At 34.5% G+C, this 12,959-nt stretch overlaps 1 protein-coding gene across 3 annotated transcripts in view; it reads left to right on the top strand.

Annotated features, from left to right (window-relative positions):
• TXNDC16 (thioredoxin domain containing 16) overlaps positions 1-12,959 on the top strand; it is a 125,837-nt gene that overhangs the window by 90,374 nt on the left and 22,504 nt on the right. For all 3 annotated transcript variants that reach the window (XM_078053699.1, XM_078053698.1, XM_078053697.1), the window contains 4 exons: positions 3,233-3,317; positions 5,000-5,138; positions 9,085-9,245; positions 11,612-11,802. In XM_078053699.1, coding sequence (XP_077909825.1) covers positions 3,233-3,317; positions 5,000-5,138; positions 9,085-9,245; positions 11,612-11,802 — 576 coding nt within the window. The remainder of the gene's footprint in view (positions 1-3,232; positions 3,318-4,999; positions 5,139-9,084; positions 9,246-11,611; positions 11,803-12,959) is intronic.

Below are 12,959 nucleotides of genomic sequence, written 5' to 3'. Positions count from 1 at the left end.
TTTTTGCAGATATTCATGTGATAGTTACTGGACTTTCAATGTCTATTGAATGAGAAAATGTATAACAATAAAAGGCTATTATGAATTCACTAACACTTTTATTTACATGTGTATTTTATTCATAAGAGCTAACTACTAACATTTATCAAGCACTTATTTTATATCAGATAGTGATTTATTGTTCATGTAGATGCTAATGATTTACAGATTAATGTGGATTCCATGAGGGCTGAAATGTCTCCTTTGTCCAGTGTTGTATCTGGCAGGTCTCTTTACTTGAAAAATACTTATTAATTACAAAGGGAAAAAAAAGTATCTTGTGGGAATAGAATTTAAAGCCCTGTAAATGTCCTGTTTCTCATTATACTTTTGCATTCCAGTTTTAGAATCCATTGCTTGAAAGAGCTATAACTATGATGGTTGCCAAGTGGAAAATTTCTGACTCCCTACCTATTCCTTCTATATATGTACTAATATAGTTCACATACTACTGTACGAGCTTTTCCTTCTGGTTTGATTTTCAGTATAGATGCCTGAGTCCTTAATTTTATTCAATGGGTTATAATTGGTTGCTATCATGCCCCTTCACTCTGACTCCTGTGTGCTTTTGACGTATCTCCATCATTCTTTGGGTATGTCCTTTTGGCACAAAATGTTCCTAGTCCCATTCCTGGAATCAGCCATTTCTCAACCAAGAGTCTAGGTTCCTTTTAGTGGGACATTGAATTTAGAAACCAAAATCTAGTGCTTTTAGTTACTGGAGTGTTCTTGCTTCTCAACTCTTGTTGGTAGAGTTAAAAAATAGATGTATGTGTAGTATGTGTATACATGTATGTCTATAAATGTAACGATTCAGTAACGTGATAGTGGGGGAAAAGCAGTATTGCTAAATTAATGTATTTATTTTATGCAATTAAAACATGTTTATAGTTACACAACTAAGTATTGGAGGTCACCATTAATATTATATCCCAAATATATTTATTGTGATATAAGAATCCTTTTATTTAGATTAACTGATTATTTTCTTATACTTGGGGTTGCAATATATTCTGAAATATGTGTAGTTTTCACCAAGGAGGAGAGTGTGTCTGGTTTTAAATGTTCAGAGAAAAATTGACAGTCTGGTTTAGTGGAAATGGATATGTATCTAAGGTCTACAGTTTTTATTTATTTAGTTTCTGAGGTCTACAGTTTTAAATGCTTCTGTTGCAGAGTTAACAAGATATATGAACAAGTGGATTTATGAAGAGCCTTTTAAAAAACATATTCATGTGGCTCAGTTGGTTAAGTGTCTGCCTTTGGCTCAGGTCATGATCTTGGGGTCCCGGGATTGAACCCCACATCGGGCTCCCTCTCAGCGGGGAGCCTGCTTCTCCCTTTCCCTCTGCTCCTCCCCGCCACTGATGCATCTCGCTTTCTCAAATAAATAAGTAAAATCTTTTAAAAAAAGGAAACATATATGAGAGAGGCTTCTATATGAGGGAATTATATGGAAATAGTGTAATTTTCCACTGTTACTTGAAAAGAAGCTGAAATAGATTCCATTATGTCATTGCTTTAGATAATGATCATCAACTACTAACCAGAATTTAGTTCTGTTTTGAGAAATGAAAGTATAGGCACTCAGTCCTAATTGTTTACTTTTCTTCTCTTTTTTTTTTTTTTTTGAGGGGGCGGGCAGAGAGGGAGAGGGAGAGAGAGAATCCTAAGCAGGCTCCATGCCCAGCACTGAACCTGATGCAGGGCTTGATCTCACAACTCCGAAATCATGACCTGGGCTGAAATCAAGTTAGATGCTTAACTGACTGAGTCACCCAGGCATCCCTTTGTTTACTTTTCTTATGAATCTTTACTGCTTTGGTGTAACACAGGCTGAAGAAAATATTTTCATGGAGTAATAGTTTCTCATTAAATTCATGGTTATAAATGAGGTCTCAATGCTGCCTTCTGGCTGACTGTGCCACTTTAGTAAATTGGCTTTCCTGTAGTATTTCTTAATCTTGTGGAAAGTATGCATCCTTTTTAAAGAACAAAACTTGTGGTTACCAGATGGTAACAGTGCTGATACTCACACCGTGAATACAGTACTGACTGCTTAGTACAGATCTCTTGGGTTCAGCGTGTCCAGAGTATTAGGTGCTTTATGACTCAATTCTTCCATCATTAGTTTTCTGTTTGAACTGCCATGAACCTTCCATGCAGTGAGCTGAGTTATCGTTTGGCCTTCACTTGGCAAGAATACATCATTTTTTAAAAAAGATTTTATTTATTTATTTGACAGAGAGAGACAGCGAGAGCAGGAACACAAGCAGGGGGGAGTGGGAGAGGGAGAAGCAGGCCTCCTGCCAAGCAGGGAGCCCAATGCAGTGCTCGATCCCAGGACCCTGGGATCATGACCTCAGCCGGATGCAAACGCTTAACGACTAAGCCACCCAGGTGCCCCAAGAACACATCATTTATATAAGTTTACCTCTGTTCTTTTCTCATTAGTCTATGACTGTTTAAATCAGACTTGCTTCTTGGTTATAAAATACACATTAACATGATCCAGAATATACTGTTATTTATGGAAATGTATTCAGAAAGCTCCTGAAATAATTTTTTAATATTTGTATCCTAACAAATGAAAAAAGACTGATACACAAATTAATCAAAGTTCAAAAGTAACAAAAACACATTACAGAAAATATGGGAAATATAAAAAGACACAAATCCCTCATAATTGCCGAATCCTAACACAGATACTGTTAAAGGACTAGAATTTCTAGTCTTCTATTTTTTTCTGTGCATATAGGCACTTCTAGATTTTGTGATGATAATGTGTGCATCATTTCACATACTGCTTCTCTTTCCAGGCTATGTATAAGATAGCTGTTTCCATTTACCTTACCTTAGGAGTAAATTAAAAAGCAACAAATATTTATTCAGTAACTCTGTTGAGTTACTGATTAGATGTGCTATGATTAGAGTGCTATAAATTTGATAAATCACATTTAGAGTACATTTGTTTAGGGAACCATAATTACATTATATCAATTTACATTTCTCTAGTAATCAAAGGTCATAAAAAGAACACAGATTTATTTTAGAACTGCTAAGTTTTATGAGGTCTGCCTGTAAATATTTGTCTTTATAATTAATAATAAATTACAACCATTTATAAATGTCAGTTGATCAGCACACATAATTTTAAAGGTTTCAGATTTTTGTCTTGTCTATGTATTTATAGCAAAAGAAGATTTCACTGAAGCAGGAAACTACCTAAAAGGATGTGTTATCACTGGAATTTATTCTGAAGATGATGTTTTGATATTGTAAGTTTGTTGGTCTTCTAATTTTAGAGAGGAAGAAGTTTGCAAAATAATATATTGTTTGTCTTTACACAGTTGATGAAGGAAAATAGGTCAGCAATATAACTAAATTTTTAATTTTCTTCAAAGAAGATCTGGGAAGTACCACCTGGCTATTTAGAATTTTTAGATACTCTTTTGCTTTAGGCTACAGTCCCCATAGGGACAACCTTGGATTCATACTATTTCATCTTCCTATAAAAAATTTCCTCTTTTGTTTCTATTACCTGCAGTTTTGGTTCTTTGGAATTATCAAAGTTTTGGGGGGAATTTTACATCTTGAGTGTCTGGGTTTTGATTTGCCACCAAGGTATATATAAAAATCAGAATTTTCTCATATTTCTACCAGAGTTTTAGGTGATATAACTATACCTGACAGTTCTACCTAATTTGAAGTTATTGCAAACATATACTAAATCAGTGCTTTTTTTACCCACATTAGTTGCTTTATTTGTAGAATGTAGGACTCTTGTGAACTACCAGATAGTTGCTTCAGAATGAAGGACTGAACTGAAAATTTGGAGATTATTAATGCATACACAATACATACAGTAATACATGTACATCACATTCTGCATTAATGGCTTATTTTCAGGTGCAAGTGGAGTTGGTAAGTCCCAATAATTTGTCTTGCTTACCTCCTGACTATAATATTCCTAATTGTGATTTCTGAGCTTACATCTTTCATCCTGAACACTGGTGACATATGCTCTTCATGATTAAGCTTCATTTCTATCCATGAAATCATACTGAACTCCAGATCTTTAGAAAATATGAGACCTGTTCACCTGACACATGGACAGTCACCTACAATCTTCTACTCTGCTGTCATGGTGCATTTAGCTGTGGTCAGCTAATCAATTAAGAGAGTCTTTCAGGTAATTTGAAGACTGGACCCTCTACTAATGCTTTTAGTATTATAACATCTATACTTTGTTTTAGCATTAGTTGAGATTTTACATGATATAAATGTGACTACCTCATGGGTCATTTCACACCAAGCATTTTTTTCCTATTTAATTTAGTGATTTCCCTTTCTCGTTAGCATAAGTAGTGGTAAGAAGGAGCAGATTTGGGCTCGGTTACAGTGGAGAGAGCATAGACTTTTTATCTGGGGCACCTTGGTTTGAATCCTATCTCTGCCATTTATCACTCTCTGAGTCCTGGTTTCCTCATCTATCAAATGCAGGTGATAGTGGCCTCATTCATTATATGGCCATTCTGAGGGTTAAATAAAAACGAAAGTACCTGAAAGAGTGCCTGGAAAATGGTAGGTTTCTAGTAAATACTTTTCTCCTTGCTCAGCAGTATGGTGAGCAGTCCAAAAGGGTTGAGAGCCATGCAGTATGTTCCTAATCCTGTTTAGACATTTTCTTGATGGGTAAGTTGTCTAGAGGAAAAAAACAAAAAATCTGGCTATATTATTTTCTGTTGCTTTCTTTTAATCTAGGTTGTCAAGGCTCCTGAACTTCCTCAGATAGCCTTACACAGAAGATAAGTTTGCTGGGAAATTGAGTTCATTTTTTTCTTTAGTGGTAGGGCTTCCCCATTTGCTACTTCCCACCCTGATCGCATGGACTAATTGTTTATGTTTTTGACTACTTGCTGTATTTTATTGGAAATCTTAATACTGCGTTTCTCTATAGGTCACACAAATACGCTGCAACCCTTCCAGCCCTGCTGCTGGCCAGACACAAAGAAGGCGAAATAGAGAGCATTCCATTAGCTAACTCCCCTGCACAAGACATAGTTCAAATAATAACAGATGCGTTACTGGAAACATTTGTGAGTATATTTTGTAATAAGGATGTTATTTAAAATAAGAAAATCGAGACCAGTTAAAAATAGTCTGTTTTAATATGCCATTTTCCTGCTTTTGTTGGCACAGGGCATGACATTTTGTGAGCTGAAGATTCATCGGGTTGCTCTGTGTCATTGTTCAGTCATTATGCGTACAGCTTCTCCAGTCCACTGCCGAAAGTTTACATGTCTTTGGATTATTTTTACTGCTGAGACTAGTGTAGCTGATGGCCAGTTGAAGGAAGTACTTAATCTAGGCTGAAACTTGGTGTATATATATATAAAGCACATGGATTTTGGAGAGTCAGGCTACCCAGCTTCAGATCCTTGCTTGATTCCTTACTGGCTCTTACCTTCTCTCTGCCACACGTCCTACATGTGTAAAATGCAGGTGGTCATAGCACCTGCTGCGGAGACTTAATTGTGAAGACTAAGTGAGACATGTGTATGGTGTTCTGTGTCATAGTTGGCCCGTGGTGAGCATTCAACAAATGTTAGCTAGTATTTTACTTACACAGTTTTGGGACAAAATAGTGTCTTATGAAAACCCTTTTCCACTGCTTCCTTTGAAAATAGTGAATTCAGGGGCATAACAGTTGTAACCTGCGTTTCTCAATTTCAGTTGTTTTTGTATTTATGTTAAACATAGCTAGAATATTGTAAATTTATGCTTTTCTGCATTTCTGAAGTGACATAAGAAGCATTATCAGCTATAAATACTAAATGAATATCCTCCTGTTGTTATGTTTCTTGCCATGATGGTCTAAATAACATTACATTTTAGGCTCAGAATAATGGCTGTAGTCTTTATTAAATCTTTTTGTGACCTTGGTTCTGTTCCCTCCCCTCTTCCCATTAAAGTTACAGGCTATAATTAAAATCAGATCATTAATATTTTCAGGATGTAGTTTTCCAAATTATTGAGGTAACATTTTTGTATTTAATGACGTTATTAAATGAATATTTCCTTAACCATATACATAGTGTAATATTTTTGGAATTATTATAAGCCTTTACCTTCCTTTTCCCAGATAATACAGAGAACTATTAAGAGAAGAAAATTGGAATCAACCATATCCTCTTTGACCAAATTTAAATTGGGGGAAATATTTTCTCAAACATAAAAAAAAAAATTCCATGTGTATCTGTGTGATTGTCTTTTTATATTAAGGGATATTTCCATCAAGAAAAGATATACATACTTCTTTTTTAAAATATCTGTATAATATTCTGTTGCACTAAAAAAGCCACAATTTATTTAATTTCCTGTTGATGAATTTTAAGTTGTCTTTAGTTTAGTTTTACTCAGGGACCAGCCTTGTGCATAATCTTTGGGTGTTTCCATGATTCCATACTCATGGTAAATGCGCAGATTTGAATTGCTAGTCCAAAGGGCATGCACATGTTTAAGGCTGCCGATACTTGTTCCTATTTTGCATGAGAAGAGATTAGAACATTTTATTCTTTCATCTTTGCTTGACTGATGAATAAAAAATTGGCATCTATTTTTTAAGATTATATTCTTTAAGGCTGAGAAACTTGGGGCAAACTTAACTATCAGAATCTGTTTATAAGTTAAGCGTTGTGGCAGTGTTTCCAGTTTATAGTGTTTTGGTTTACAGCGTTTGACTAAAAACCGAACAGCTATAATAAAAATTGTTTTGCGTTTAGTTTATGAGCTTTCCATAAATTCTAAAACCCTCAAATAGTTATTAAATTTATTTTTTTTTTTTTAAGATTTTATTTATTCATTCATGAGAGACAGAGAGAGGGAGAGGGAGAAGCGGGCTCCCTGTGCGGTACTCGATCCCAGGACTCTGGGATCATGACCTGAGCTGAAGGCAGACACTTAACTGACTGAGCCACCCAGGAGCCCACGGTGGTTAAATTTCTTAAAGCTGCCCTATGTTGGAGATTTAAGTCTAGAGTATGTAGCAGCCAGCCAGCCAGCCGCAAGCTCATCTCCTGGTCTGCACTAAGGTGCTAGAAAGACTTTGGTTTCTTCATCTGGATAGGAAGGAGAAATGGGTGAACAGACAGTAAACATTTTTTATATGGCATTCAGTTTTTATTTTAATGAACCTGATGATAAATCAGGCTAGGTAAATAATGCCCAAATCTGAAATACACGATAATTAACTACATAAGCAATGATCTATTCAAGGCTGGCACGTTTAAACATAGTTTAATAGCACTTTGCTCAGATATGTTAATTTCCTTTAATTATGCTTTTATTATGGATAAGTTACAGCCTCTTGTGTACTCAGATAGCCAAAGGACACCTTCCTATTACCATGTTTGATGACCTTTTCTGTAAGTAGCAACCAAAACTACTGACAATGCTTTTTCTTTTCAAAATTCTCTGTTCCTCTGGCTTTTGCAATTCAGTCCTCTCCAGATACCTCCTTCAACCCTCTGGCCACTCTAGAATTCCATCTTCAACCTTCAGTCTTTTTCTTTTTGCTGTTCTTTCTTTCGGAAATTTTGTCCATACCCATAATTTCTACCATCAGTATTACCAACTGATGATTCCTAAATCTGAGTTCCTGGTCTTTTCCTCCTCAACTCACAGAACTCTTGGTCTTTCTTCCCTGAAATGCCTGTCACCGTTCTGTCTTTTCACAGATTCGTATTCTAGTTAGCTTTCTAAAACAGGCATAACCATGCCACTCATTTGATACAAGATCTTCTCAGTATTTCTGAGAGCTAGAACACCTATCAAGGTATTTTCCCATCTGGTCTTACAGCCACATTTGCCTCTTGCATGCCTCAGTCTGGCAGACTTCACTCCCGCTGTTCCCAGATGGCATGAATGCTCTCACAGCTCTCTGCCTATCCCCACGATGCTCCCTGTATCTGGAATCCCAGCTCTAGCACATACCTTCTTCTGTCAAGATCTTATTTCTTGCCCAAGGCCAGATTAAATATCACTTCCTAAAATCATCCATGAGCTCCCATACTTTGTTTTTTTTAGCTTAATTTTGTTGTCCTACATTAAATTTTCTTGGCTCACAGCAGTTTGTCTACCTGTCTCCTCCTTGAGAGTAGGAGCGCTTTGAGGGCAGGAAGAGTATCTTCCTTCTTTCTGATTCAGTACCCAGCATTAACATTTTGAACTTTGTAGTGGTGGCTCCATCTCCCCTCGTTTCAGATCTGTTCAGAGTGAGGAGATCTGCTGGCCTGATGAGATCTATCAATTTTAGGAAGGGGATATAACCTGTGTAGAAGATTAAGGATGAAAATTAACATAAGAGGACAACATAGGGAAATTTGGAGAAGAGGGGATCTAAGATTTAAGTCATGAAAGAGGATTAAAAACCTGTGAGAAGAGGATTTCGAGTGTGAAAGAGAAAGAATTAGAAGAAAAATTAGAATTGGCAGAGGAAGGTGGCTTTGAGAACTAAATAAGGAAAAGTACATACTGGAGTTTGGTATTTGGGCTTAAACTGAAAAGAAATGAGACTGATATTTTTATTTGTTTAAACGTTTTGATTATATTAATTATGCTAAAATCATAAATATTGAAACAAAATAAGATTATTTTAAGTAATCATAGATGTTGAAGGATTATATCTTTAGAGCTCAGCATTTTTCCCCCCAAAATTTTATGTTAGATACAATAAGAGTTTTGTTTGTCATATGTGTGTTGTCTAATCTGGTCCAGATTTTAGCATAAGAAATTATTAGAAGTGGTACATCCTTGTAAAACAGGGAACTTGTTTATCTTCAAATTAGCTTTATTTTGGAAATAACTCATTAAGATAAAGTGAGCTTAAATAAAAAGCTCTTGATATTTATAGTTATTAGTATAACAAAATCACTTAAAATATGTTTGAATTACATTTTACAAACTAAAATTGCATGAGTGATTTGAACGTTATTTTCTACTTTATCTCATTATTCTCCATGTTTGTTTGTTTGTTTTTAACAGCCAGAAATCACTGTGGAAAATCTTCCCATTTATTTAAGACTTCAGAAACCATTACTTATTTTATTCAGTGATGGCAGCATAAATCCTCAGTATAAAAAAGCAATATTGATGCTGGTAAATGAGAAACACTTGGATTCACTTACCCCTTGCTGGTTAAATCTGTAAGTATATTTTTATTTTTTAATATGTAAAAGGGAAGAAACTATAATGATTACATTTTCATTAGGAAATGAAACTCTCTGTGTCTTTGGAGTTAATATTATGGGACCAGTGTATAAGTTACGATAGTTTAGTGACTAAACTTCCTCATGGTCTAAGATGACCTTGTTTTAGATTGAATTCTGTTCTACAATAAATTTTTTATTTTGCTAAATGTTATTTTTTTTTAGGGGTATATAGGTATAATTGACAAAATTGTAAGATATTTAAAGTGTACATTGTGGTGATTTGATACATGTATACATTGTGGAAGGATTCTTCCATGTAATTAACATATTCATTACCTCACATTATATATATATATATATATGGGGAGGGAGTAAGAACATTTAAGTTCTACTCTCTTAGCAAATTTCAATTATATAGTGCTCACAACTACAGTCACCATGTTATACGTTAGATCCTCAGACCTTATTCATCTTACAGCTGAAAGTTTCTTTCCTTTTCCCAACCTTTTCCTATTTCCCCCAACACTGAGTCCCGGGCAACCACTTTTCTACTCTGGTTCTGTGAGTTTGACTTTTTGATTTTTCACGTAAGTGATACCATGTAGTATTTGTCTTTCGCTGTCTGGCTTATTTCACTTGGTGTAATGCCCTCAGAGTCCATCCATGTTGTAGCAAAGAGCAGGATTTTCTTCTTTCTCATGACTGAATAATATTCCATTGTATATGTACCACATCTTAGGTTGTTTCCGTATTTGGCTATTGCAAATAATGCTGCAATAAACACGGGAGTGCATATATCTCTTCACTGTCTTGTTTTCATCTCTTTTGGATAAATACCCAGAAGTAGGATTGCTGGATCAGATGGTAGTTCTATTTCAGTTTTTTGAGGAACCACCTTGCTGTTTTCCATAGTGGTTGTACCAATTTATATTCTCACCAACAGTGTACAAGGGTTCCCTTTTCTTTACATTTGTTATCTTTTGTCTTTTTGATACTAGTCATTTTAAAAGGTTTGAGGTGGTATCTCATTGTTGTTTTGTTTTGCATTCTATAATTTCCCTAATTAGTGATGTGGAACATCTTTTCTTGTGTCTGTTGGCCATCTGTATGTGTCTTCTTTGTAAAAATGTCTATTCAGTTCCTCTGCCAATTTTTAAATTGGATTGTTTGTGTTCTTTGCTGTTATGTGTGTTCTTTAGTTATTTTGGATATAAACCCCTTATCAGATAGATGATTTGCAAATATTTTCTCTCATTCCAAAAGTTGCCTTTTCATTTAGTTGATGGTTTCCTTTGCTATGCAGAAGCTTTTTAATTTGATGTGGTCCACTTATTTATTTTTATTTATGTTACCTTTTCCTTTTGGTGTCATACAAATTTTAAGAAGTAGTAATTTTTTTTATTTTAAAAGTAATTGATGTCCATTGAAGCAAATACAGAAAAATAAACATTGTGATATTTTGGCATTTTTCTTCAGTTCCTTTTTCTGTACTTTTATATTTTTAAAATGCAGCCTAAAATGTTACAGATAATTTTCAGTGTATTCACCAACAATATTTTCTGTTAGGTTTTCTAGATGTATGGCTTGTGTTACATTTAATGTCTGTGAACGCAGTTCACATAAATACACACTATCTATTGTTCAAATTCATCAAATGAAAAGACATTTTTAATTCATTTGAAAAATTACAAGAATGAGGCAATGTACTTTTTTTTTTTTTCCCATGAAGAGTTCACCAACAGTACAACATACTGCTTAAGACAAAATTTTCCTAGGGCTTTGTAGGTATCTCAGAGTAAAACAGTATTTTCCACAGTGTGGAATGTGCTGTTTTAGGAAACCTAGGTATCTTAAAAGTTATGGTTTCTGTGTATGACCAAAACTTTTAAAAAATGTTTTTAATTTGAAATTAACCCCTTCTCTTTGTTCCTGAGGAAAAACAACTTTATTTGGAGAAGTAGTATTTATTATAAATATCTTATTTTATATTTTGTAACCATTTAATTTTTAAGTTGACATGTGATCAGATACTTGGCTCAGCTTTGGAAGGAACCTGTTGATTATATCAAACCCAAATTGACAGATCTTTGAACTATGACTGGTTTTCATGAAAATAGTCATTGACTGCCTTTTTTTTTTTTTTTGGCCCTAAGAGAAACAGTGCCCACGTTAAAAGAAACTCATTAAGAATCTGATTACTAATAACATAGTTATAGACCTCTTGGTTTTTAAGATCTCTTTTTATAAAATAAACTTAATGACATGATACTATATTTAAAGTTTAATGTTCCACAACCTGTTATTTTCATAATTTTGTTATAGAGAGAAATATTAACGTGTTCAGTTGCTCCCTTTTGCAGAAAGAATACTCCTGTGGGAAGAGGAATCTTGGAGGCATATTTTGATGCTCTGCCTCCCCTTCCTCTTCTTGTTATGGTCAATCTGCATTCAGGTGGCCAAGTATTTGCATTTCCTTCAGACCAGGCTATCACTGAACAAAACCTTTTATTGTGGCTGAAGAAACTGGAAGCAGGACTTGAGAGTCACATCAGTAAGTTTCCTGTTTTAATGCACGCAGTTATGTGTTTTCATAGATTTTTAAACTTGAATTATAGCTAATACATGCTAGAATGAGTTGAATTGTAATGTTTATATCTTAAATATTAATATGTTATAGCATTGTCCATGGAACAATCTTCTCTGTGGTAAGTATTTATTACCCCCGAGAAAATAAGTACCATTACATTTTATTAAATTTAATGACAGTAATAACATTTATTGAATGCTGAATAGGTGTCTAGCACAATGCTAAGTGATTCACATGTGTTAACTCATTTAATTCTCCTAAGAGTCATAGGAAGTATTGTTACCTGTAGAAGAGTTAGGTAACTAGTTCAAAGTTAAATAACCAGTAAATAAGGAAGCTTGGATTCCAACCTGCATCTCTTTTACTCCAGAGCCAGAATTTTGAACCATAACAAAATAGATCTTGGTCAATTTATGATGCTGGCTTATGATATGCCATAGTTTCTACTTTTCTAAAACATATGTGAATTTATATCTGTGGTACAGATGTATATGTTAATTTATGTACAATTGTGGTAACAGGCCTGTTCCTATAATTTAAATAAGAAGTAATAAACTAGATCATTAGTATATTGAGGAAATAGTGTGAAATTTGATGTAATGAAAAATCTCCTGAGATACTACCCAAGGATTTTGTTATTGGATACCAGATGAACTACATTTTGACATTGTTCCATGACAGAGTCCTGAAATAGGGGGTGTGTGTATATAAATATGTATGTGTACATATACACACACACAGTTCTTGTGTACAAACTCCAATTCAGTGTTATATTGTCTCTCAGCCAGCTTGCATAGTGTTAATCTATCATTATATATATTTGTGTATATTTAATCAGATACCTAATTTAAGTGTCAATCATTGCAGCGCACCTGTTCTTCCCAGGTGGTCTGCTTCATTTCTGTTAAGTTAGGCAGTTTTAACGATGTTAACTTGCCTATGGATGATATTTTTATATTGAAATATAATTCACATACCATAAAATTCATCCTTTTAAAGTGTACAATTCAGTAGTTTTTAGTGTATTCACAAGGTCATGCAACCATTACCACTGTTGAATTCCAGAACATTTCATCACCCCAAAAAGAAACCCCGTACCCATTAGCAGTCACTCTCTCTTC

This window comes from Halichoerus grypus, chromosome 8, assembly GCF_964656455.1.
Source record: "Halichoerus grypus chromosome 8, mHalGry1.hap1.1, whole genome shotgun sequence".
Taxonomy (NCBI): Eukaryota; Metazoa; Chordata; class Mammalia; order Carnivora; family Phocidae; genus Halichoerus; species Halichoerus grypus.
Note: the sequence above shows the minus strand (reverse complement) of the source record. Positions and strands in the feature narration are given on the sequence as shown.